Source organism: Echinops telfairi, unplaced genomic scaffold (genome assembly GCF_000313985.2).
Source record: "Echinops telfairi isolate 266 unplaced genomic scaffold, ASM31398v2 ScPeMD7_7467;HRSCAF=8505_1, whole genome shotgun sequence".
Taxonomy (NCBI): domain Eukaryota; kingdom Metazoa; phylum Chordata; class Mammalia; order Afrosoricida; family Tenrecidae; genus Echinops; species Echinops telfairi.
Genome location: NW_022111368.1, coordinates 28,203,144 through 28,225,303, shown reverse-complemented (window position 1 = coordinate 28,225,303; position 22,160 = coordinate 28,203,144). Strand labels below are relative to the sequence as shown.

Genomic DNA, 22,160 nt, shown 5'->3' with positions numbered 1-22,160 from the left:
AGTAGCTCTTTGTACGTCCTCAGGACTGTAGCTCTGCTTGTTTGACTAGGTAGCTGCCGGTACTTTGGATGCCAGCACCAAGATCTACGCTGTGCGTGTAGATGCTGTTCACGCCGACGTCTATAGAGTCCTTGGGGGACTGGGCAAAGATGCTCCCGAGGAAGCAGAGAGCTGTGCTGCAGGTACAGAGTGGGGTTTGGATTCCATGGGCTGCACTATGACACACTGTTGTTGTTAGGTACTGTGGAGTTGTTTCTGAATCACAGAAGAACAAAACACTGCCCTGTCCTGCACCAACATCTCAGTCGTTGCAGCCACTCCATCTTGTTGAGGGTCTTCCTCCTTTTGGCTGACCCTTCCACTTTACCAAACATGTTTTTTAATGTCGTTTTTTAGGGACTGGTCTCCTGATTACATTCCCAAAGTACGTGAGTCAGAGTTTCAGCATCCTTGTTTTTGAGGCACATTCGGGCTGTCCTTCCTCCGAGACAGATCTGTTAGTTCTCCTGGCAGCCCGCAGTATGTTCAGTGTGCTTCACCAACACCATGATTCAATGGCACTGACTTCCCTGGTCCAACTTTCACATGCATATGAAGCAGTTAAAAATGCCATGGCTTGTCAGGTTACCTGAGTCCTCAAAGTGACATCCGTGCAGCATGTCTGCTCAGTGCAATATGTCTCTGGATTTTTATCTTCAAACCGTTTTATTGGCATATACTTCACATATCATACAATTCAGTAGTTCAGTCATATTAAGAAAAGTTGTACAGTCATCAGCACAATTTTAGAATATTTTCTTCTTACTTATACTTATTAGATCCGTCTTTCTCCCCAGCCGCCCCTGCCATACCGCCAAGAAACTGTTAATCCGTTTACTATCTCTATGAATTTACCTGTCCTGGATTTCATATGCAGGGAAACATCCTAAAAAGACCCTGGAACAAGGACAGAGGAAAGCCTCAACTGAAAAGCAAGCAGAAGAATATTAAAAACTAGAACAAATTTAAAAGGACTCCAAAGGGATGTCAAATGTTAGGTGTTAAATTTTAACCGAACTGCCTGTGCAGTAATCCCCTTTTCAGTCCCTCTGCCTGATAGCAGAGCTGTCCCTCCCCTGCTGCTTTCACGAACGTAGCTGTGGACCCACTTAAAGACAACTTCATCCCGTTTTCCGTTTAGCGCGATGCTGTCTACTGGTCCAGTTGTGAGGATTTTTGTTTTCTTTACATCGAGGCTGCAGTCTTTGATCTCTATCAGTAGTGACATACCAGTGCATAGTTTACTGCAAAACAGCCCTGGTAAGCCACCACAGTGTGACAGGCAGCTCATAGAGGAGTGGTGGTTTTATGGCGTAGCAGGTAGCTGTTTGAGTGAAGGCCCAAGAAATCAGTTATCTCATGGACACACTCAGAATTGTACGTGGGGTTGGGTGAGAAGTTACTCAAAACACCAGTTCTTATCCTTGGAAACAGAGAAAGGCCTTCTGAAAGCCTTCAGATTTTGTTTCGTCAAGGCTGAGTAGGCATCACCAACTAGAGGGCTTCTGATGTTAGTCTTTGGAAACTCACTCACCTGAGAAGTCCGACTGGAGCAGAATAAAACCTGCAGAAGCTGAAGCCTGTGTAAGGTGGAAACCTGTCAGAGCATGGAAACTCAAGTCTCTCTCACTGTCAGAGAGCAGTGGGAATGTGACAAGACTGTGCCCTGTCACAGGAGGAAAACTTGCCAGACCTGGGAAAACAAGGCAGTCCCAGGGAATTCTGGCTCTTGTAGATTTCATTGTAGATTGATTTTCTCCTAAGGGGCAGATTAGATGGGCCTGTTGCTTTGAGAGAATTGTGCACATTTAAATACATGGCTACTCATTAGGGTTTTGAAGAACTTGAATTTATAATAAGTTCCATTACATGCTTCAAAGGAAGCCTCACCCTCCTCAATCTTGTTTCTTCCTTTAGACAGAAGTGCTGTTGCTGTTGACATGGGCACAGCCAAAAAGGCGCCAAAGCCAAAAAAGAAGCATTCTTACAAAACCATCGAGCAGAATATCAACAACCTCAACACCCCAGAAGCAGATCGAAAGTGTGAGGTGAGGACGTGTGTGCCTAGCGTGCTCTCAGGATATGAAGCCCGGCAGGGCTATCCCTCCTCGGAGGGCACATGCTTGTGTAAGCCTCAGCGCAGCGCAGTGATCAGTGGTGTCTGCATGCTTGTCTCTGAGCTTCGTAGTGAAGACTGGAGGTGACCAGTCCCTGTCTTGCCCTCGGTCTATCAGAATGAGTGATTGTAACTACTGAGAAGCACGGTTGATCTATTTATCTCATAGTGGACGCAGCAGCAGTGACAGCTAGCATTACTGTTCACTGACTGGCACTACTCTAAGCTGACTCATTCGATCCTCACAGTGCTTTTGTGCCAGGTAGCTGAGAGACAGGGCTGTGAAGAAAGTTGCCCGTGATGGCAAAAGGAGCTAGGATTTGAACTTGTGGTGTGGGACACTCTTATTTGTGATTACTACAGTTTATTTAAAGTAAGTATGGCTGCAGTGTTTTTTTGTTGTTTGATTTTGCTATTAGATACATTTGCTGTGACTTACATTGATTCCATGAATCTTGTATGTATTTATACTCTCCTGAGAGTATATCTATAAGAACATCTGAAACTTCCAATTTCAGTCACTCTCGAAAAATGTTGCATCAGTTTATCCCCCCACCAGTAGTGAACTAGATGATTTCTTTCTCTCGTCTCCATAGTATAAATGGTGGTTAAAATCACGAGGCTGAAGAAATGAGTATATGAGAGGGCTTTAAGAAGTTCATAGAAAAATGGAATTCAAAGATACTGGCATTTTTCCATGAACTTTTTAAGTCCCTTATGTGGAAAAGAGGAGAAGCCCAAAGACCGAACCCTAAGAAACCCTAGTCTTATGAATTCAAAGAGTTAAAGAAGAAACTTCCAATTAGGTATGAGAGTAAATCTGGAGTGTGCGGTATACAAATACACAAGTGTTTCAGGGAGAACCGTGAACCATGACGGCACAGTGTATGTGTATGGGTGGGTGGGTGTGGCCTAGGCAGAGAGAGAGAAAACAAATATTCAAGCTGTTAATACTTGGTAACTCAGGTTAAAGTTAAACAGAGGTTCACATTACTTTTCTTTCAGCCTTTTTGTAGGCTGGCTGTCTTGTAAAATAAGTGTGGGTAGAACAAAACGCACAGGAATAAAGACCCTGAGTATGAGCAGTTCTTTGGGAGAGCTTTCCCACAACTGGGCGCAGAGTGATGGGGTTGGCAAATGGAGAAGGGCCTGAGGTCAGGAGGGCTTTTGTGCTCTGTTCTTACGGGGAGAGTTCACAGCCTGCTTACTTATTGATGGTAACAGTCTCTCACGGAGGAGTGGGGGTTGGTGATGTGGAGGAGAACGGAGAGCTGCTGGGTCGCAGGTGAGAAGGGCAAGGCACAGGCAGCACAGGTGGGGTTGGGGGTGGCTGAGGGGACCATGGCTGTAGTGCATGGATCTGAGTGACTGGATGTCCTTTGTGGGTGTGTCTTGGCCCCCTCCATCTACCCCCCAGGAAAGCAGGAAGCTGGCTGTGAGCAAGGGGGAGGAAGGAAGTCAGGGTTTGAGGAGAGACAGAAGGGGTCCTTGAGGACGGTGGTCAAAGGACTGGACAAGGGAAATAAAGCTCGGCTGCTGGACAGCATGTTGAGTCCACTTGAGGGAGGGGCCGATGGACTTGGAAGGAGACCAGTCCACATGACTTTGTCGTTCTCCACCCTTGATTAGCTGTGTGTGTGCAAGCCTAAAATGGGCAGAAAGTTGGATTTGACCCAGGAATGTGTCTAGCTAATTAAGTGTGCCCCAGACAAAAAGGGCCATTGAGTTAAAACCATGTGCAAGGAAGTAGTTACAATCATTGCTCCAGGTATTTTAGGGGAGTCAGGGACAGGAAAATGAAACAATTACTAGACTGTAGTCCTGGTTGGAGACAAAGACTGGGCATCGTCGGGGCCTGGAAGTATAGAAGGTCAGTGTCAGAAAGGGACACTTGGACTTGTGTAGAGAGTGCAGTCAAGGTTGATGACACAAGGGGGTGAAATACCGAGGGGACAAAGGTGTGGGGGTCTTGCTAGGATCTCAGAGATGTGGGCCTCTTAAGACGGTGGACGGGAAGATTGACGGAGAGGGTATCAAGTGACTGGGAAGCCAGAGCATTGGGTGACTATTGAGGTCCTTGCAAGTGAATGACAGGAGTTAAGTGGGAGAACCATAATGAGCTAGGCATTAGTACTCAGTCCTCAAAGAGGGGCCTCAGACGATGTCTGCAACAGGTGGGGGAAAGGTGGGCAAGCCTGGTGCTACACTCAACACTGAGGTTTAGGAATTAGATAGAAGGCTAGCCTAGAAGCTGCATAAGGAGCTAAAAATAATGTGCCTCACTTCTAGGCCCCGTGGACTGGGCAGGACCATGGCTCCCACTGGAGAGGGCTGCAGGGGACACAGGGTCCTTAGGAGAGCACCATGCTTCGTTGAGGGCCGTGCTGCTCAAACTGATTTTCAATGCTGCTGCTCCTCCTCGGAAGTCCCTGAGGAGCTTTGGCGGGTCAGCGTTAAAGCGCCTGGCAGTTAACCCAACAGTCAGCAGTTTGAAGGCACAAGCCTCTCCACAGGAGAGTGGCTCCACAGCCAGGGTCAGATCTGCCCTGTTCTAGAGGCTTGTTGAGTTCCAATCCACCCTGTGGCAGTGACTTTCCTGAAGGAATCGCTGGCAACTAAAACCTTGGTCCCCAAACTTATTTAGCCTATCTCCACATTTTTAGAAGACCCCCAGAAAACTTCCTTCCCCCATTCCAGAACCATTAATCACTTGTACTGTAGCCCACCATCCAGGATCAAGTACAGGTCTCTGCTTTTGCAGGCCCCAGCACCCAACCAGTATTGCCCAGGATGCTGGCATCGCCCATTGTGGGAAACACTGCTGCAAACTTTTTTTCCCTTGCACTTAAATACTAAGGAATAAGCTCTTGTCGAGTAGGGGTGAAATTTGGAGGGCCAGAGTATTGTAAGATAGAAGTTTTCCCCACTGCAAGACAGTTTCTTGCTAGGAGATTTCAGGAGAGCAACGAGTGGTACAGGCAGCAGCCCTGTGAAAGGGTGTTCGACCCCCAAAGGGGTCATGACCATAGGTTGAGAACCGCTGCCCTAGAGGTATCATAGCCATAGGAGTAGTGACACTCAGAGGCACCAGGACTCTAGGAAAGTGAGGGGTCTTGCTAGATCCACTCAGTGGTGGTGCAGCCAGGATAGGCAAGTCAGCCTACATATTTGTTGTCCTGACACCAATGGTGGGGTACTAGGGACCTTCCAGCACACATTTACCTACCTGTTCTGCACCGGGCATTTGAAAGGCTGTGGAAACAGACCAGCCGAAGCACACTCGTCCAGATACATTGTAAACATACAGGTTGCCACAGTGTCTTCATTATCTAGTGCTGCTAGAACAGAAAGGATTTTAACAAACACATTTCGTTTCTTACCCCGTTGGGTTGTGAACTGCAAAGTCAGTAGTTCAAAACCATCAGCTACTCCATGGGAGAGCGATGAGGCTATCTATTCCTGTAAAGATGTACTGTTTTGGAAATTTCACAGGGACGGGTCTACTCCATCCCGAGTCCTGTAGGGTTGCTGTGAGTTGGATTGACTTGATGGCAGTGATTCCAGGGACAGGCTCTAGGGGCAGGCTTTCTCTCTCCGCTGACTCGGGGAAGGGCTTTCTTTGCCCCTTCTTACCTTCTGCTTTTTGGTTTCCTGATCTTCGTGTGTCGTGGCATGTCCTCCTCCAGCTCTGCTCTTTTACACGTCAACAGAGGTCGACTTAGGACACTACAGCAGCACTGTGTCACTAGCATGGTAGAAACCCATCCCCAGATGGGCTTGTAACTCCTGTCCGGCAGGCTTCACAACACACACTTTTTTCTTTAGGATGTTCTGGTTTTCCTTTTTTTAATCATGTTATCGGGGGCTCGTATAACTTATCACAATCCATGCGTCCATCCATTGCAACACATACTCTTGGAGGGGCACGGTTCCTACCACGCAGTCTATGCTTGTTACCATTTACTGTCTGAGCATCATGTCTTTATCAATCGGAACACACACAACCTGTCTTTTAAAGTGGTGCCCGTTGGTTTGGGATTTTACCTGATCAGTTGAGGTTCCTTCGCCCTTTCTTGACCACGTGCAAGGACATTTCAGTCCAGTGTGTGCGGTTCTGACACAACAGAGCCCAAGTGAATGAGGTCTCGGCTTCCCTTTTGTAGCATGCTGCCGTTCTTTGACTCTCCCCCTCCCGCTCCCTGCTCCGTGCTTGTCTTCAGGTGGACCCCATGTTTCAGAAGACCGCCGCCTCCTTTGATGAGTGCAGCACAGCAGGAGTGTTCCTCTCCACGCTGCACTGCCACGACTACAGGAGCGAGCTGCTTTTCCCGTCCGACGTGTACACACTCGCCACCGGCCAACCTCTCCAGATGCCCGATTTGGGTTTGGTGGAAATGACAGATTTAAAAGGTCAGTCCAGACCCTGCCTTTCCCTGCAGTTCTCTTCGGCAGCCTGGAGTCTAAGTCTGCAGTCTAATTCTCATCATTGCTCTTGGTCCCTGTGTACCTCGCCATGCAAATGTACGCTGTGAGAGTTCTAGGCTTCCCGAACTCTCACACTGGAACACGGTGCCTGTGTGTCAGGGTTTAGATGTGTCTAGCCAGAGAGGCCCTGTGCTTAGTTATTACCCAGGGAGGTTGGCCACAGGGCTAGGGGGTGGGCTCACTGAGAGGATGGCATATGAGCTGTTTCCAGAGTCCTCTGGCCATCTGGGAACTGACGTGTCCTACTGTTGGCCCCTTGAAACCGGCTTACCAAGGATTTTAGCACCCTTTCCTTTTCTGCTTGGCGAGCGCTTTTCTCCTCCTCAGGGCATTTTGAGAAGCAGCAACACAAGTGAGTGTAAGCATTTTCATGTGTTGCATGATCCTTTTAGTACCACTCCCATCCTTCCTCAGCTGGTGGGATCTTTGCTGAGAACAACTGGCTGTGCTAACAGTCTATTTTCCAAGTTTATTTGCTCTAAACTAGGGCTCCAGTCCCTGGAGGAATAGAGAATCCCCACACACCCCTAAACTCTGAGCCTCGTGACACCGTCGGCTCTGAGAGCCCTAGGACAGCCCTCACTATATAGTGCATTATCCTAGCTTATTAATTACACCAAAGAAGACCAAGCTCCCAGGAGTCTTAATTGCCCAACTCCAGTCCTGATGCAGCGCTGTCCACCCCCTGGCCCCCGTCTCCTGCTCCTCCCCAACAAATGGTGTTTCCCTTAGGATCCGCTGGACTCGGTCAGCCAGCAGCAGCCCTTCCTACACTCCCCCTTCTCTCCGCAGAGGGCTAGGCCTATGGCAAGTTGAGTTTGGGACTAAACATAGGCGTTACGGGAATGGTTTGGGGCTTTGTATATTTTAAGAAGTGTTTACTTTCCCGGCTATATCAAAGGGCACTCAGTTTATTTCAAGGCAGTGTTGGGTTTCTGCTCTAGCATCAACACTATTTCTTGGAATGGTGACGTGTACTTAAACTCCAGCCTGCGGGCATGGCTGGGCATCTGCACATCCTTGGGAGAGTAACTAGAGACATGGAGGTTGGTCTGCAGCTCTCTGCTCGGCATGGTAGGTGCTCAGGCCTGTGTGCCAGAGAATACGGTGACCGTGTGCCCCCCTCTGTTAAGCTGCTCAGAGAACGAGGAACATGCTTGAGCCACCTCTGATCCCCTCTGGTCTTTGTCTTCTCCAGCCTCCTTGGAGCAGTGTGTGGAAGATCGCCAGATCTGCCCTTCCTTGGATGGCTTCCAGTTTACGAAATGGGACAGGGAGACGCATAATGAGGTGTGGTCAGCTTTGGGACTTAGGAAGGCACTGGGCATTTCGCCAAGGGCTCTTGGTTTCGGCTAGATGGCCCGAGATTAGTTCTGCTCAATGGGAACCCAAACTCTGTGGCATCATTTTTATTTAGCCAGGAGTACAGAAAATATTTCCCTTGGCACTTCTGGAGGCACAAAAGCCTGGTGGTGTAGGGCTGGGGTTGTGAACCCCAGCAGGACTTGTATAAACCAGATGAATCCTGGGATCAATTTCATGTCCCCTCGTCTCTGCCTCCTTGGGGTAAGGCACTGCTGTTCATGGGTGAACTCCCTCCCACTCTCCCACCCCCAGCTCTGCTCTGGAAACTGGTTATCCCGATGGCCTCAGGCCGGAGGACTTTCCTGCTCTTGGGGGTTACGTCCCTCGGCACAGCATTTCCTGAGAAAGTGTCACGTGTTGAGCTTTCTTTCCTCAGTGTATTTTTAGCCTGGCCCCCTTTGGCCTCCTTACTGCCACATCAAAAATAAGTGGTCCCCATGGACCATTGTTTTCTCTAAAAATGGAGTTAATGGCTTTAGATTCTGTTCCGTGCTTGACAGAATGTACCTGCTAACAATACAGCTTCATCCTGTGCTGCACAATATAAACTTCCTCAGTGTGCGCCTGGGAGAACACTGGTCTGGGAAGAGGGATGGCCCGGGGGCGTGGGGTGGGGCGGGTGAAAGGCTGTCTCCTGAACTCTGGGGTGCCTGTGGAAGTGAGGATTCCTGAGAACCCCCTCTCTGTCCCCTTCAGTCTGTGTCAGCCCTGGTAGACAAGTTTAAGAAGAATGACCAGGTATTTGACATCAATGCAGAGGTGGAGGACAGTGACAGTGGGGACTTCCCTGATGGCCCCCTGGAGGATGACTTCGATGCCAACGATGAACCCGACCAAACCACAGTTGGGAACCAGGAAGAGTTCCGGAGCTGGAAGGACCCCTGCCAGATTCAAAGCTGCCAGTAAGGCTCTTGGGGGCCAGGGCAATGGTTTCATAGGAGTTTGTCCTCAGTTCTTACCAGATTTCCTGCTGGGCCAACTAACTTCATCTCCATTTGATTGGCTGGTGGGCTGTGCTGTCCGTACCAGCTGAGCTTCTCCGACTCATGGTGGAATCACACCTGGCTTTGGCTGTTGGCTCAGCCAACATGAATCATAAGACTGGCATTGCAGGAATTTGTAAGCCTTCAAATAAACCATGTGAAGTGCTGGGGAAGCGTACCTGGGACACAGTAGTTACTTGAAGTGGTGTGCCCGAACGGGACCACCGACCAACCTACACAAACGTGTGTATGGTACGCACATTTACATGCGTGCACACATGCAGGGGTAGCTGCTTGTAGCGCAGAACACTGTCCCTCTGTGCACTGCACCTGCTCTGATGTGTGGCTGTACCACATCGTACCACATTTGGACAGGTAGGGGCCTGTGCTGCTTGCAGGAACAAAAAGCTTCTGCCTGATGGGTCCACCAGAGGTGGGAGAGGCAGTATTGAGTTATGGGACTAGCAAAGCAGAGAAACCTAAATTCATAAAATACAGCCTATCAGGGGCCCTGGTGGCGTAGTGGATTATGTGTGGGGCTGCCACCCACAAAGTCAACTGCTTAAACTCACCAGCCACTCCTTGGTTGAAAGATGTGGCCGCTGGCTGCTCCTCTAAAGAGGGACAGCCTTGGAACCTGACGTCGGGTTGCTATGAGTTCGCATGGACTGAATGACAGTGCATTGGGTGGATTGGGTTTGAACTTTGGGTGTGAGCTTGACGGATTTGGTCGTCCCTTGTGTCGGGGTCCCACAAAGCCTAGGATGGCCCCAGTGATGCCGTGAGGCCTGGAACGAGCACCTGGACTTCTGACAGCAGCTTTGCAAGTCTGGGACTAGGGGCAGCCAAACTAGTTTAATTTGGGTAAAACTTTAAAAGGAGTTCAGAGTGAAAAATCCCACTAAGAGTACTGCTTGAAGGTCGCCAGGATAGAAGAGCTCAGCTCCCATGTGGGAAATGATTCCATTGATAGAGCATCTTTGGCTCAGGGCGGAAATCTGCAGGTCGCACACTGGGTACTTCAAGGCCGAGTGGTCCATCCAGGGCCCAGAGCATCTCCTCTCCTGATGGGTGCTATTAGGTTAGGCATAGCTGTGTTCCCATCCCATCTTCTAGGAGCCAAACCAAGCTCCCTGCGGTCAAGTCCATGCTGACTCATAGCGACCCTATAGGATAGGGTTGAACTGTCCCTGTGAGTTTCTGAGACTAACGCTGTGCAGGAGTAGAAACCCTATCCTGTGGAGCAGCTGGTGGTTTTGAACCGCTGACCTTGTGGTTGGCAGTGCGACGTGTAACCCACTCTGCCACCATCTAGGGTGTGAGAAATCATAGGCTGGTGGGATGAGTCCCTTTTCAAATGTCAGCAAAAAGATGTCATTCCTCCTAAACAGTGGGGGGTGGGGGTGGTCTGAGGAACTGATGATAGTGGTGGGCTTCAGTCTTGTCCATTTCATCCTGGGAAGATTCTTCTCTGTTGGCTACTTTGAATGCACTCCTCTCTCCAGCCCCAAAGTGAACAAGATCCTCCTACGTCTAACCAGGGTTAGGAGGTTTCGGTTCTAGTCTAGTTCTGTCCATTCTTCAGTTTCTTACCCTTGGCCTGCCACTGGTACCAGGAGCGCAGTGAGTGAGTGAGACCTGCTGCTGGTGGCTGTGAGAGATGAGGGGCCAGGTTCAGTCCCCCCCCCTCCCGGGGGCTTGGTTTTCTCATTTAGAACACGGGGGATGGGAGCTAGAGGACAGTGATAGTTCCTGGTAGTTGGGCTCCTTGCTCTTCTGACTTTGCGCCAGGCACCATGTTAAGTTCTTTATGTAGTTTATATAATCTATAAAGTGCAACCACTTAATCCTTGCAGCAGCCCCGTAATTAGATATGTTACTTCCATTTTTCAGATGAGGAAACGGGCCCAGAGAGGTTAGGTCATGCAGGGCAACTGGGTGTCACTCAGTAGCGTGAGCTCTGCCCTGGCCAACCTGTGAGAATCTCAGGGTGAGGCATGGCACTGATTACTTATTTCGAAATTTCCTTGGGTGACTGCACCGTGCACCCAGAGTGGAGAAGCACCGTACTAAACTGAGGTCTTTGAGGGCCTCTCTATTGGGTTGCCTTGGTGCAGTTCAGCAGTTCAAACCCAGTTACTCTGAGGCAGAAAGATGAGGCTGTCTGCTCCTATATCAGGTCACTGTGAGCCAGAATTGATGGCAGTGGGTTTGGTGTTTTGAGTCTTCTCGCTCAAGGTGGGGAAGGGAAAACACTGATCCCTAAATACAGTATAGGCGTTCTGCAGGATGCTCCCTGGAGGGCTCGGGCACACCTCTTTTGGGTGCTCATGTGGTCACAGGCTGGAGCACAGCCCACGCCAGGCAGCACTACCAGGTAAAGTGCTAAGTGGTAAAGGAATGAAGAGTCCCCCCTGAGGGATTAGAGAAACCTGAGGGAGGGGCTGGCCTCAAACCCAGGCTACCCTGGGCTTCGGTTAGCTGTTGAGTGTTGGTCCCAGACTAGTAAGCTGTCGGCTGCTCTGCCCGGTGTGCTGCGGGATGTTTGGAATGGCTTCCATCCAAGCCTCCAGAGCCTGGTCCACAGACGGTTGGAAATAGATCCCTGCAAGTTCTCAGTGCAGCCCAGCTTGACTGCCCAGACTACCAGCAGCTCCCTGAGGATTCAGTGTGGGTGTGATTGACATCACCTTCTCTTGCCCTCTGAGGTTCAGCATGCAGTGATACCTCACTTGAGGAACAGCTCTAAGCTCAAACTGTCCACGAGGTCAACAGAAAAGTTTCGGGGGAAGAAAAAAAGCTCAATGTTTGTAACTTTGCTCATCGTCAAACTGAAAACCCAACCTGAAAAAACCTGTACAGTCTGAGCGTGAGTCACGTGTCCCATCTCCTCTGGGACTCGGGTGACGCTACAGTACAGTCTTAAGCGCTGCTTCTGCTCAGACAACAAACGGTGCTGCATTAGGGAGTTAAAACACTCGAAATTGTGCTTTTTACTGTGCTTTATTTTTATACAGTATGGTAACCACGGCTCCAAAGAGAGTTAGCGATACCAGCCCCTGAGTACAACATAGCTAAGTCAACATTACTAACATTTTTTGGGGGGAGGGGGTGGGTGGGAATGTCATTAAAGCGACTCCAGTGAAATGTGTGAAATCATTAACCACGCAACAAAGAACTCAGACCATTGAAGATGCTGAAAGTCACTGCTAATTTGGATGAATCAGAAGCAAGTTGATGGTGACGGCGCCTCCATGCGAAAGGCTGACGGCCTCCAGAGTGCCTGACGAGTGTACTTTTAGGGCTTCAGAACCAACTGTTTGATTTTCTGTTATTTCTTATGAGAAAAATATGTTCCGTTCAACAACTGAGGTGTCGTCATATTTGTTACACCAGCCTCTGTTGCAAACCTACGTCTTGCAAACCAGAAATGTGATTTTTTTTCAAATGTGTTTTTATTTTTAAAATTAAAACAGTAAATGTACAAATACTATCATTTTTTAAGATAAAATGATAGATAAAATCAATGTCCCCTTTTAAAACTTTATTGATTAATTGCATAGGGTTTGATGTCAAAGGGGTTAATATCTGTGGCTCATTGCCAGTGCCGAGCCATGCCCGGCTGGGAGTGTCCTAGTTCCCTCCGGCTTTAGAGGGCAGCGCAGCAGCACCGACCGACGGCAGAGGCCTTTAGAATAATGCTGTCTCGACTATGCTTGTGGCTTGAAATTAAAACATATAGAACCTATACGCATCTGTAAAATATGAAACATTGTGTGTGTGTGTGTGTAAAACTGGGTCAGTTATGTGCTTCACAGAACAAAGCCGACTCACCTCAAACCATTTATGAGTGGTGGTGATTTGAGAGGCTAAAGCTATAAATTAGCTTACAATAGTGTCGTGTTCACTTTTAGTAGGCACTATAACGGCGGCTGCATCCCAGACCCACAGCCATTGAAGTGATTCCGACCACTATCTGCCCTGCAGAGGATTTGGAGGCTGTCCACCCTGATGGTAGCAGACAGCCGTATCTGTCTCCCAAGGAGCTGCTGCTGCTATTGAACCACAAACTGCACTTAACCTGATGGCACCACCTGGGCCCCTTAACAGTGTTTATCAGAGCCCCCCTTTATGGACGGAGGGCGAAGAGAGAATGGGGTTAGCATCGGACGTGGCGGGCAGGAGACCCTGAGGCCGAGAGCCAAAGGACTGTCCAGCTGCTGGTGCTGCTGACAGCAGCTCCGTCCTCTACTTTCCACATAACACCTGCGTTTTTTCATCTCAACCAGGAAGGCTTCCCTTTGATGAAGCACTTGGAAACAGCCAAAGTGCTTGTGTAGACACGACCACCTTGCCCTAACACTAAGCGAAGGGGGCACTTTGAGAATGGAAAATAAGGGGCTGTTGTGAAGCACTGAGGCTGGCTTACCGTCAGATGGGCTGCTTATCTGTGGGAAAGGGGCTAGTCATCTTCAACTGTATCGTAAGCTTCCTGGATGTACATACGTTTGATCTCTTGTGTGTTCCAGAGAAGATGTCATTCCCCTCGGGGATGGAGACATTAGGACCATGTGCCCCCTTCTCTCTATGAAGCCTGGAGAATATTCCTATTTCAGTCCGCGTACCATGTCGCTGTGGGCTGGCCCGGATCACTGGCATTTTAGACCTCGATACAAACGTATGTACTTCCCCGTGGGACTTGGAGAAGAGATAGTGTAGGTGCCAGCAGTGCAGCCCAGGAGGGGAACTGTCACCTTTTAACCCCATCTGCTAAGCTGGAGGAGCGCACAGATGAGGTTGGGTGGTCAGTGGGTCTGGCCTGGGATGGAGGTTGGGTTAAGATTTTGTGTCTTGTGAGTGGGAAGTGTGAACATCCAGAGCCAGGAGAGGTGGGTTGATGTCCTTACACTACCCCCCTAGTATCCACATGGTCTCAACCAGGTATAGGTGGCATTGACCACCAGGTTGGGGGGAGGGGGGTGCATGTCAATTACTGCCCAAGGTCCCAGTAGGCAGGTCTCTGATAGGCTAGGTCCATGTTACATGTTTTGCCTTTTGTCTCTGAAAGAAAGGGACTAGTTAGCATATATTTTCATTGGGTTTCCTAGGACACACAGTTGCCCTTTCTGAAGCCGTGTGCACCAGTCGGCTTTGTTTGGCAGTAAATGATCCACAGAGAGGAGCTGTGTGCCGTCTCTGTTCTTTCTGCAGAGCATGCCCCCTCCCAGGCAGAGAACAGGAAGAAGAGTACAAAGAAAGACTTTGAAATTGACTTTGAAGAGGATATTGTCTTGGATGGGTACTTCCAGAAAACAAAGGTCCGTGCTGCGGCTGTTGGCGTTCATGCTTGCTCCCATTGTTGCTCATCGTACTCCTGATTTGTTTCTTCTCAGTTTTACAACCAACTTCTCTCTCAGAGAAAACGCATGCTTTCGCTGTCCCTTGGTCCTGGGGGGGATTGAGGAAGAGCCCCACACTCGGTTGCAGGAAGAATCTGGTTTATCAGAAGGGGAATAAGGCCTAACAAAATGCACTGTTTTATGCAGAACCCGGCTAACCCAGATGCCACACTTGGCTGGCTTCTTTCAAGTCAGCTCCCGAGTGTGGCAGCCCCACGTGTGTCAGAGTAGACGTGTGCGCCATAGGTTTCCAGTGGCTGGTTTCTGCCGCAGATCGCCAGACCTTGCTTCTGAGGTGCCTCTGGGTAGACCGGAGCTTCCAGTCTTGCAGTTAGCAGCCGAGTGTGTCGACCACTTGTAACCCTCGGTAGTGCTGGCCAGCTCTTCCCAATGTTCTCTAGCATGGATGGATGGATGGATAGAGAGATAATTTTGGCCATTCTTCTTAAAGATGCCTCAAGATTCCTTTTCCTTTGATCAATAGGCTGCTACTACTCTGGCCAAGTCCACTTTGGAAGGCCAGAATTGGAGAGCCACTACTCTGCCGGCAGATTTCCACTATGAGGTCAAGAATCTCGTCCAGCTCTACCTCAAACCAGGCGTCCAGGTAAGGCTCCTCTTTGGTTCCATGAAGGCATAGCATGCGGAGGACCAGCAAGTGTATTCCGGCTCCTAGCAACCCTGGAAAATAACAGACCGTCATCCTAATGGGAATGGGGTGGGTTCAAACTTGCCACCTTTTTGTTAGCAGTCAAGTACTTGCCATTGCACCCCCAGGACTCATGTTTATAGCAAAGGGGGGCCAGCCAGGGTCTTTGAGGGCAAGGAGCGTATGGGGTAGCCAAGGGACTCCCTCAGGCAAAGCCAAAGGGAGACGTCTCAGGCTAGAGGACCATCAGAGATTGGGAAACATCTCACTGCCATCGAGCCAATGCTGAGTCATAGCTGTGGGTTGCCAAGACTGTAACTGTTTACGGGAATGGAAAGCCCAGTCTTTCTCCTGCAGAGCTGCTGGTGGTTTCAAACTGCTGACCATGCAGACCACAGCCCAACTCGTAACCATTATACCACCAGGCTCCTTGCTGGACCCTGATGCCCACATGCTGAAATGTACTGCTCACTGTCAGAGTTCATCCTGACTCACTGTGACCCTGTAGGACAGGTGAGAACTGTCCTTGTGGGTGTTTGAGGCTGTACCTCTTTTACAGGAATAGAAAGTTTTATCTCTCTCCCCTGAAAAGGTTGGTTTTGAACTGCTGACGGTGTGGTTTAGCAACCCAACAGACTTTTAAAAAAATTACCCCTGGATTTTCTCATCTTAGGAAAGTTGTGACTCATTAGTGTGATGTTTTATGTGTAACCTACTTCTCACTCATCATGGTGCAGAAGCCAACGCCCGGAAACCAGGAAGGTGATGCTAGTGTGCAGCTCACGTGAGACCGACAGATCCTCAGGAGGGCCGGTCTCCCTCTAGGGCTGTGTAGATGAAGCACTGCGAGCACATGGCGTTGCACTGTCATTACTGTGGGTAGCGAGTGCTGGGTTGACTGTTGTATTTGGACCTCCTGTTCATTTGAGTCCTAGTCTTGTGGTGTTAAGCATACAGACACTCCAGTTTCCTTTTCCTTATTGCACCTGTTCCTTCGCAAGGTCTTAGGGATATATATTCATTCCCCTGAATTCAATTCTTAGCCCCATTTTTTTCCCCTGAATCATATTGTTGACTTAACAGAAGTACTCTTAAAAAACGCAGAGCAGAGATGCAGAGTGGCAGCAGTTGTAGAAACGGTGGCCGTGGTCAGTGTTGCTTAGATCCCGGCAGCAACTGTCTCATTACAGTACAGACTGTGCTCCGAGGCACCGCAGCAGTTAGGCTGAAGGAACTTGATAGTACATCTGAATAGGCTCTTGGGCTTGGAGATGTGCCTGGCTCGGGAATGAAGCCACGTGACATAGCCTGGGGCTCTGTCTGTGGCACAAGCCCCCGTCCTCTCCCTCCAGCCTCTGCCGTGGCCTGATGGACTGTGTTGCTATGTGGCCCCGCCCCATGCTGGCTGGTTGCAGATCGCCGTGAGCCAGAGGGCTTCACCAGTGGACGCGGGGCATCGGGTTGCCCAGCCTTTCTCCGATGCTGTTGATCCAGAAGTGCTGGCCAACGGCTGTTCAGCATCGTGGCAGCACATGCTGGCACCTGCTGACAGATGAGTGGTGGCCGGCATGAGGGTCACTGCCTGGGAATGGAAACTGCCTGGAATTCTACCACAGAACCTTCCGTGTCTTGTCAGCCCTTATTCGCAGGCCACTCAGCGGGCCTGGGTGGCCCTGTCCACCCTCAGGTGTGAAGGGAAGGGTAGAAGAGTCATTGGAGCATTTGACTGCAGGAGCGGGTTTGTTGTTTTGTTTTCCAAAGGCTGGAACTTGTGCTCCTGAGGAGCCCCACGAGCACATTCCCCGTGTGCAGTGAGGCGGCAGAAGCCAGCGGTCCCACCTTCAGCCCTCGGTGCGCCGCCAGGAAGCGCCTGCTAAACCCTGGCACCTTGGCTCCAGGCCACGGGCAGACTCACCGCTCAATTTGTGTTCCAGGGCTGTTTCAGTTGGGCCTGTGCCCCTCCAAGGCAAACCTGGTGGAGTGTAGGCCCAGTCGAGTGCCCAGAGGAGAGTGTTGTCAAGGGAGAGGGCTTTAGCAGTGGTATCCTTGAAGACAGTGGAAGAAAGTGCAGTTCTTCAATAAATACCGTTACCTGGTACTTTGGATCTGTAGTATCAAAGCCTCATGGTTTCTTGGGGAAGAGGGGTTTTTTCAAAGGGTACAGCGATGCTTACACGTTAACACATTACAATACACTTTTGTGTATTGTAATATGCTTCCCCTGCCCCAGAGTCACATAGCCTCATTGTAGTAAGAACTGGTAGTTGAAAAGTTTCTAAAGGACCCCTAGTGGCGCTGTTGGGTAAGTGTTGGACTCTTAACTACAAGGCCAGTGGTTCAAACCCACCAGCCACTGCTTGGGAGGAAGATGCGGCCATCTGCTCCCATAAAGATGTACAGCTTCAGAAACTCTATCTAAAAAAAAAAGGATAAACTATATAGGTTGCTGTGAATCAGAATCTACTCCACGGCAGTGGGCTTTTCGAGATGTGCGGCCAATAGCTATTTCCAAGAGAGGAACCAGACTTGTCCTGTGAGACCCGTGGATGTAATGACAAGAGAAGAGCTAAGTGTGTTCCTGTTGGCCATGTAGGGGACTGTGCTTGCCACCTAGGAGTGGGACAGGCTGCCTGAAAATGAAGGGAGTGAGTTTTCTGTCAAAAATGTTCAAGCTGACTTTCAGACAGCTGTAGACAGAGATTTCCAGCTTTGGGTTTGTCTTTAATCAACTCCATAGCCACAGAGTTGATTCTGAATCATAGCAGCCCTGTAGGACAGAGTAGAAACCCCAGAGTTTCCAAGGAGATGGGACTTTATGGACACAAACTACCACATCTTTCTCCCAGGGAATGCCTGGTGGGTTCGAACCACCGACCATCCAGTTAGCAGTCAGGGCTCCTTGTTTGTCATAAAGGAACCATTTTCCAGATACAGTTGTGTGCAGAAGAGCTCCCTGCAGCCCCAGTGGAGAAAGGGCAGCTGTGCTCTCGCCTGCGGGAGCTCCTGAGCCCGCTACCAGAGGGTGCTGTGCAGTTGCAAAGGTCATTGAACTAGGTGACTTGTGAGGACCCTTTGAATTAGAAATGATCCTAAAAGGGGATTTGATGACGCTATTGGGTAAGCATTGCACTGCTGACCACGAGGTTGTTGATTGACTTTCACCCAATGCTTCCTGGGAGAAAGAGAAGGCTTTCTGCTCCCCTGAAACGTTGAGCCACAGAAATCTGGTAGAGGGTGTCACTGTGGGTCAGTCAACTCAGTGGTAGTAGGTTGGGGGTTCACAAGGAGACTGATCAGAGAAACTAAGATCTACTTATGCACCCAAGTCCATTAGCTTGGTTTCTAGAAATTGCCTCTGAACTTATTCTTTCTTTCATTTTAGTTACATCCTGGGGCCCAGGACCAGAAGGCAGGAACTGAGCAATATGAAGAGATTGAAGACTATGATTACAACAACCCTAATGACACCTCCAACTTCTGCCCTGGGTTGCAGGTAAAAGAGAAGGTCTCTGTCCTCTTGTTAACGGAAAAGAGTCTGACTTTCCTGCTTTCCGTCTCCCCCTTCCCTCTGTGGCTGATGGACGAGGCCAGTCCGAGTCAGGTGAGAGAGTGATGGGTGCAGGGGAGAGAGCAGAGTGCAGGTAAAGGCCGTCTCACATGCAAGAAGCAGTCAGCCTAGGGATGGATCCTGTAGCCTCTGGAAAGCACTTCCTCTGCCACTTTGAGATTTCAGAGAAATGCAGAGCACTTAAAGGCACAGCAGTCAGACACCAGGAAACCATTCGTTCAGAGGACTAATGGACCACGTGAAACACAACCACTACCAGAGACCGGAAGGCAGAAGCAGGTGGGGGTGGTTCCCCAATTTGAAAGGGAGGGCTCACAATAGGACGTCGTAGTCAAGTGGGAGGAAAACGTGGAACAAAACTCATGATCATAGCGGAGGCCTGGGTGCTGGTTTGATTGAGGCTGTGTCCCCTAAACACCCTCAGGCCTGGAACTGAACTCCCTCCGTGGCTCAACGATAGGCCTGTATGGTGAACAGCAATACCTGGGAGGTATGCAGTGCTTTGAACACCACATAGCAGACGGAAAGGGCAGCACTGGCCTGGGGATAAATGGTAGAAGTCTGAGTGAACACAGGGAAGACAGACGCTGGAAGAGTCTGGTTACGCGGTGCAGATGGCAGTCAGTGCCCCCAAATAAAACACGGATGACTTGTTTAATGGAAAACCAATGTGCTCTGTAAGCTTGCACCCACTCACAGTAAAAAGCTAAAAACAAGGAATATAAAACACGTGCGGGTTTTGGCAGAGCACACAGCAGACATCTCACGCTGGTGTGTTGTAACGGAGGACGTTAACCAGTGACATTCTGAATGGAATGGACCTTTGAGAGACCAGCCTTCCAGGTCTGATTTTGCTTCTCGTGATGAATTTGTACCAAACACTCCTTACCCCCATAAGGGGCTTAGATTCAATCATGAACCTAGTACTAAGATCGCCAATGCAGGTAACAGAAAGGAGGGGAATGTTAGGCCTCGTCTGCGTCCCGTAGGTTGGGGAGAGGGGAAGTCCTGGGAGAGCAATGCCTTCACTTTGCTTTCTGATTGGAGGAGGCGTAGGCTGTTAGGGTTAGTGACAATCCAGAGTGCTCTCTTCAACTTTAGCCTGCTCCTGAGAAGCCAATGAAAAATAAGTAGCAAATAATAATTAAGACAATTCATTTTCTGTTGACGAGCTCATGGTTATTAAGTTTACTATTTAAAATTAGAATCCCCTGCAGAGCCTATTGAAAATCAAATTCCTGGGCCCACCTCCAGAGGTCCTGACTTCCCCTAAGGGGTGTGGCTTTCTCCAAGGCCCGCAGGTGATGCGCAGGCCTCTGGTCTGTGGGCCACTCTGGGGGGCGCTGAGTGAGGGGTGTTGCTGAAGCAGTGGCTCATCTCTCTGGGGTAGCAGGAATGCTTTTGGCCAACTGGAATCCTAAATTGGACAAAAGTTTGGCAGGTATGATTATTAAATTCTTTGCAACCCTATCTCTAGAGACTTGAAGGTGGATAGCAGCTCCCGGCCTAGTTGGGTTTATTTAGGAAAACAAGCAGCGACTAGAAGTCCATCCCAAGCTTGATTCGCCTGATGAATGGTCGGGTGCTCTCTCCTTAGTGATGTAGAACACATTTCTAAGCCCTTTTGGACAGCTGCTAAGCTTTTAAACGCTCTTTCCTTGCCCAGGCTGCTGACAGTGATTATGAAGAGCCAGATAACTTATTTGTCGGACCAGCTGGGGCCTTTGACCTTACAGCTTACCCTTGCCAAACACCTAAGACCATGGCAGAGAACAATGATGCTCCCGAAACCCAAGACGTAGACATCACGACCTATGGGGAGTCCAATCTGGTAGCGGAGCCTCAGAAGGTAAGGACAGAGAGCCGAGAAGGACAGCCTTTGCCTCAAACCAGTCTCCACTCGTTGTGTTTTCCTTAAGTGGCTCTCCAAACAGCTGGTCTTCAACAGGCTTTAGGGAGCAAGCTGATGCTAATTAGATTTTGGAGCGCTAGCCACTGCTGCAAAGACCTTAAGCCGTATGATGGGGCTGAATCCACTATGTAAATCAAGGCTGCAGGCAGAGAAAATAAGTTTACACTAATTGGGTAAGGCTAGCTCTTTGACTCTGGAGAATCTTGGCCAGATTGGATATGTATGAAATTAACATGCATTAAACATGTTTTTCACACTCAGTGAAAGGCTTGGTACTTTCCTATGTGAGTATGTCTAAGTCCAAAAGTGTTGCTACGAAGTCACAGAGCTGTTTACACACGCTATCAAAACACGAAGTTTTTATTTCTAGCAGATCGTCCATCTGGGTAGGTGGTGTTTGTCTTTCTAACACCCAAAGGGTTCGGCTGATACCACGTCAAATGGATCATGTTGACACCCTTGAGGGACTTGGGCTGTGTTCCTTCCAAGGTTCCCCAGCTCAGACGTTTGGGAACAGCAAGGAGTCTGAAGCAGCAAGATGGGGCTAGAGGTTTTCCAGCAGAGTTCTTACAGGGCAGCCTGATGCTCTCAAAGAATGAACAGGCGCATTGTCGTGATGGGAGAAATTCCTTGGTGGAACTTCCTGACCTTTCTTCACCGGCGCGGTTTTGATTGTCTTCATTCTTAGTCATCCCGGCCCCGTGATCATTTCTGTGTCCCCTGACAACAGCCGTTAAGTTAGCCCTTTGGCATCAGAAACAAAGCCAGTCATCGTCCCCTTCTGAGTGGACTCTCTGCCTTGAATGGAGCTGGCCCAGCAGAGCCCCTGGGAAGCCACCGTTTTGATGGGCTCTCTCTCTTCTTAAGGCACCTGAGAAGACTTGAAACAAGTGTACATGTGTTACTGAGACAGCTTGTCCACAGCCATCCGTTGAGCATTTTGCTAGAAATAAACCCAGGCATGTGTCCAGCTGGAACCCCAGTCTCAAGTCTTTTGACTTACCTTGTATCTGACTGGAATTCCATGTTTGCCTTAATGGATGGAGAGTGTACTTGATCAAAAAGAAATTCGATTTGAGATGAGGGATTCTAATCGCACGTGTAAAAAGATAGCTCTTTAACTCCTTGCTGTAAATTGGATTTTTTTAACTCCAGGCTTCTGTTGTTTATAGTCCATTGCAGTGGTGGAGTCCAATGTATGTATGTGCTACTCTTGTGCTTCCTTTTTCTTTACACTCATCTCAGGTAAATAAGATTGAAATTCAGTATGCCAAGACCGCCAAAAAGATGGACATGAAAAAGTTGAAGCAGAGCATGTGGGGTTTACTGACGAAGTTCTCCAAGCAGCAAGCCGATGCCGAGGTACGTGGCTTCTAGATGTCGCCCCTCCCCTGTGGTGTGGGCAGTTGAGTGGCTGGTGTGACAGAGCCTGAGAGGGCTTTGATTATTCGGTAGCCCTAATACCGAAAGCATTCGTTCCTCTGAAAGGTCAGTGGACCTGGCATGTGAACGGATGGAAGACAAGAAAACGGACAGTTGTTCAGACTCGCTGATAATGAAAGACAAATGAAGACACGTTTATTATGTCGCTTAAAAATAACAGCAGTTTTAGCAATTAAACTTTTTCGGTGCTAAGGTTTTGGG

At 49.3% G+C, this 22,160-nt stretch overlaps 1 protein-coding gene across 1 annotated transcript in view; it reads left to right on the top strand.

Annotated features, from left to right (window-relative positions):
• NCAPH (non-SMC condensin I complex subunit H) overlaps positions 1 to 22,160 on the top strand; it is a 36,205-nt gene that overhangs the window by 7,461 nt on the left and 6,584 nt on the right. Inside the window, exons 5-15 of the mRNA XM_004704360.4 lie at positions 50 to 182; positions 1,957 to 2,087; positions 6,376 to 6,565; positions 7,839 to 7,930; positions 8,702 to 8,907; positions 13,518 to 13,666; positions 14,200 to 14,306; positions 14,872 to 14,994; positions 18,419 to 18,529; positions 20,271 to 20,453; positions 21,762 to 21,878. Of these exons, the coding sequence (XP_004704417.4) occupies positions 50 to 182; positions 1,957 to 2,087; positions 6,376 to 6,565; positions 7,839 to 7,930; positions 8,702 to 8,907; positions 13,518 to 13,666; positions 14,200 to 14,306; positions 14,872 to 14,994; positions 18,419 to 18,529; positions 20,271 to 20,453; positions 21,762 to 21,878 (1,542 nt within the window). The remainder of the gene's footprint in view (positions 1 to 49; positions 183 to 1,956; positions 2,088 to 6,375; positions 6,566 to 7,838; positions 7,931 to 8,701; positions 8,908 to 13,517; positions 13,667 to 14,199; positions 14,307 to 14,871; positions 14,995 to 18,418; positions 18,530 to 20,270; positions 20,454 to 21,761; positions 21,879 to 22,160) is intronic.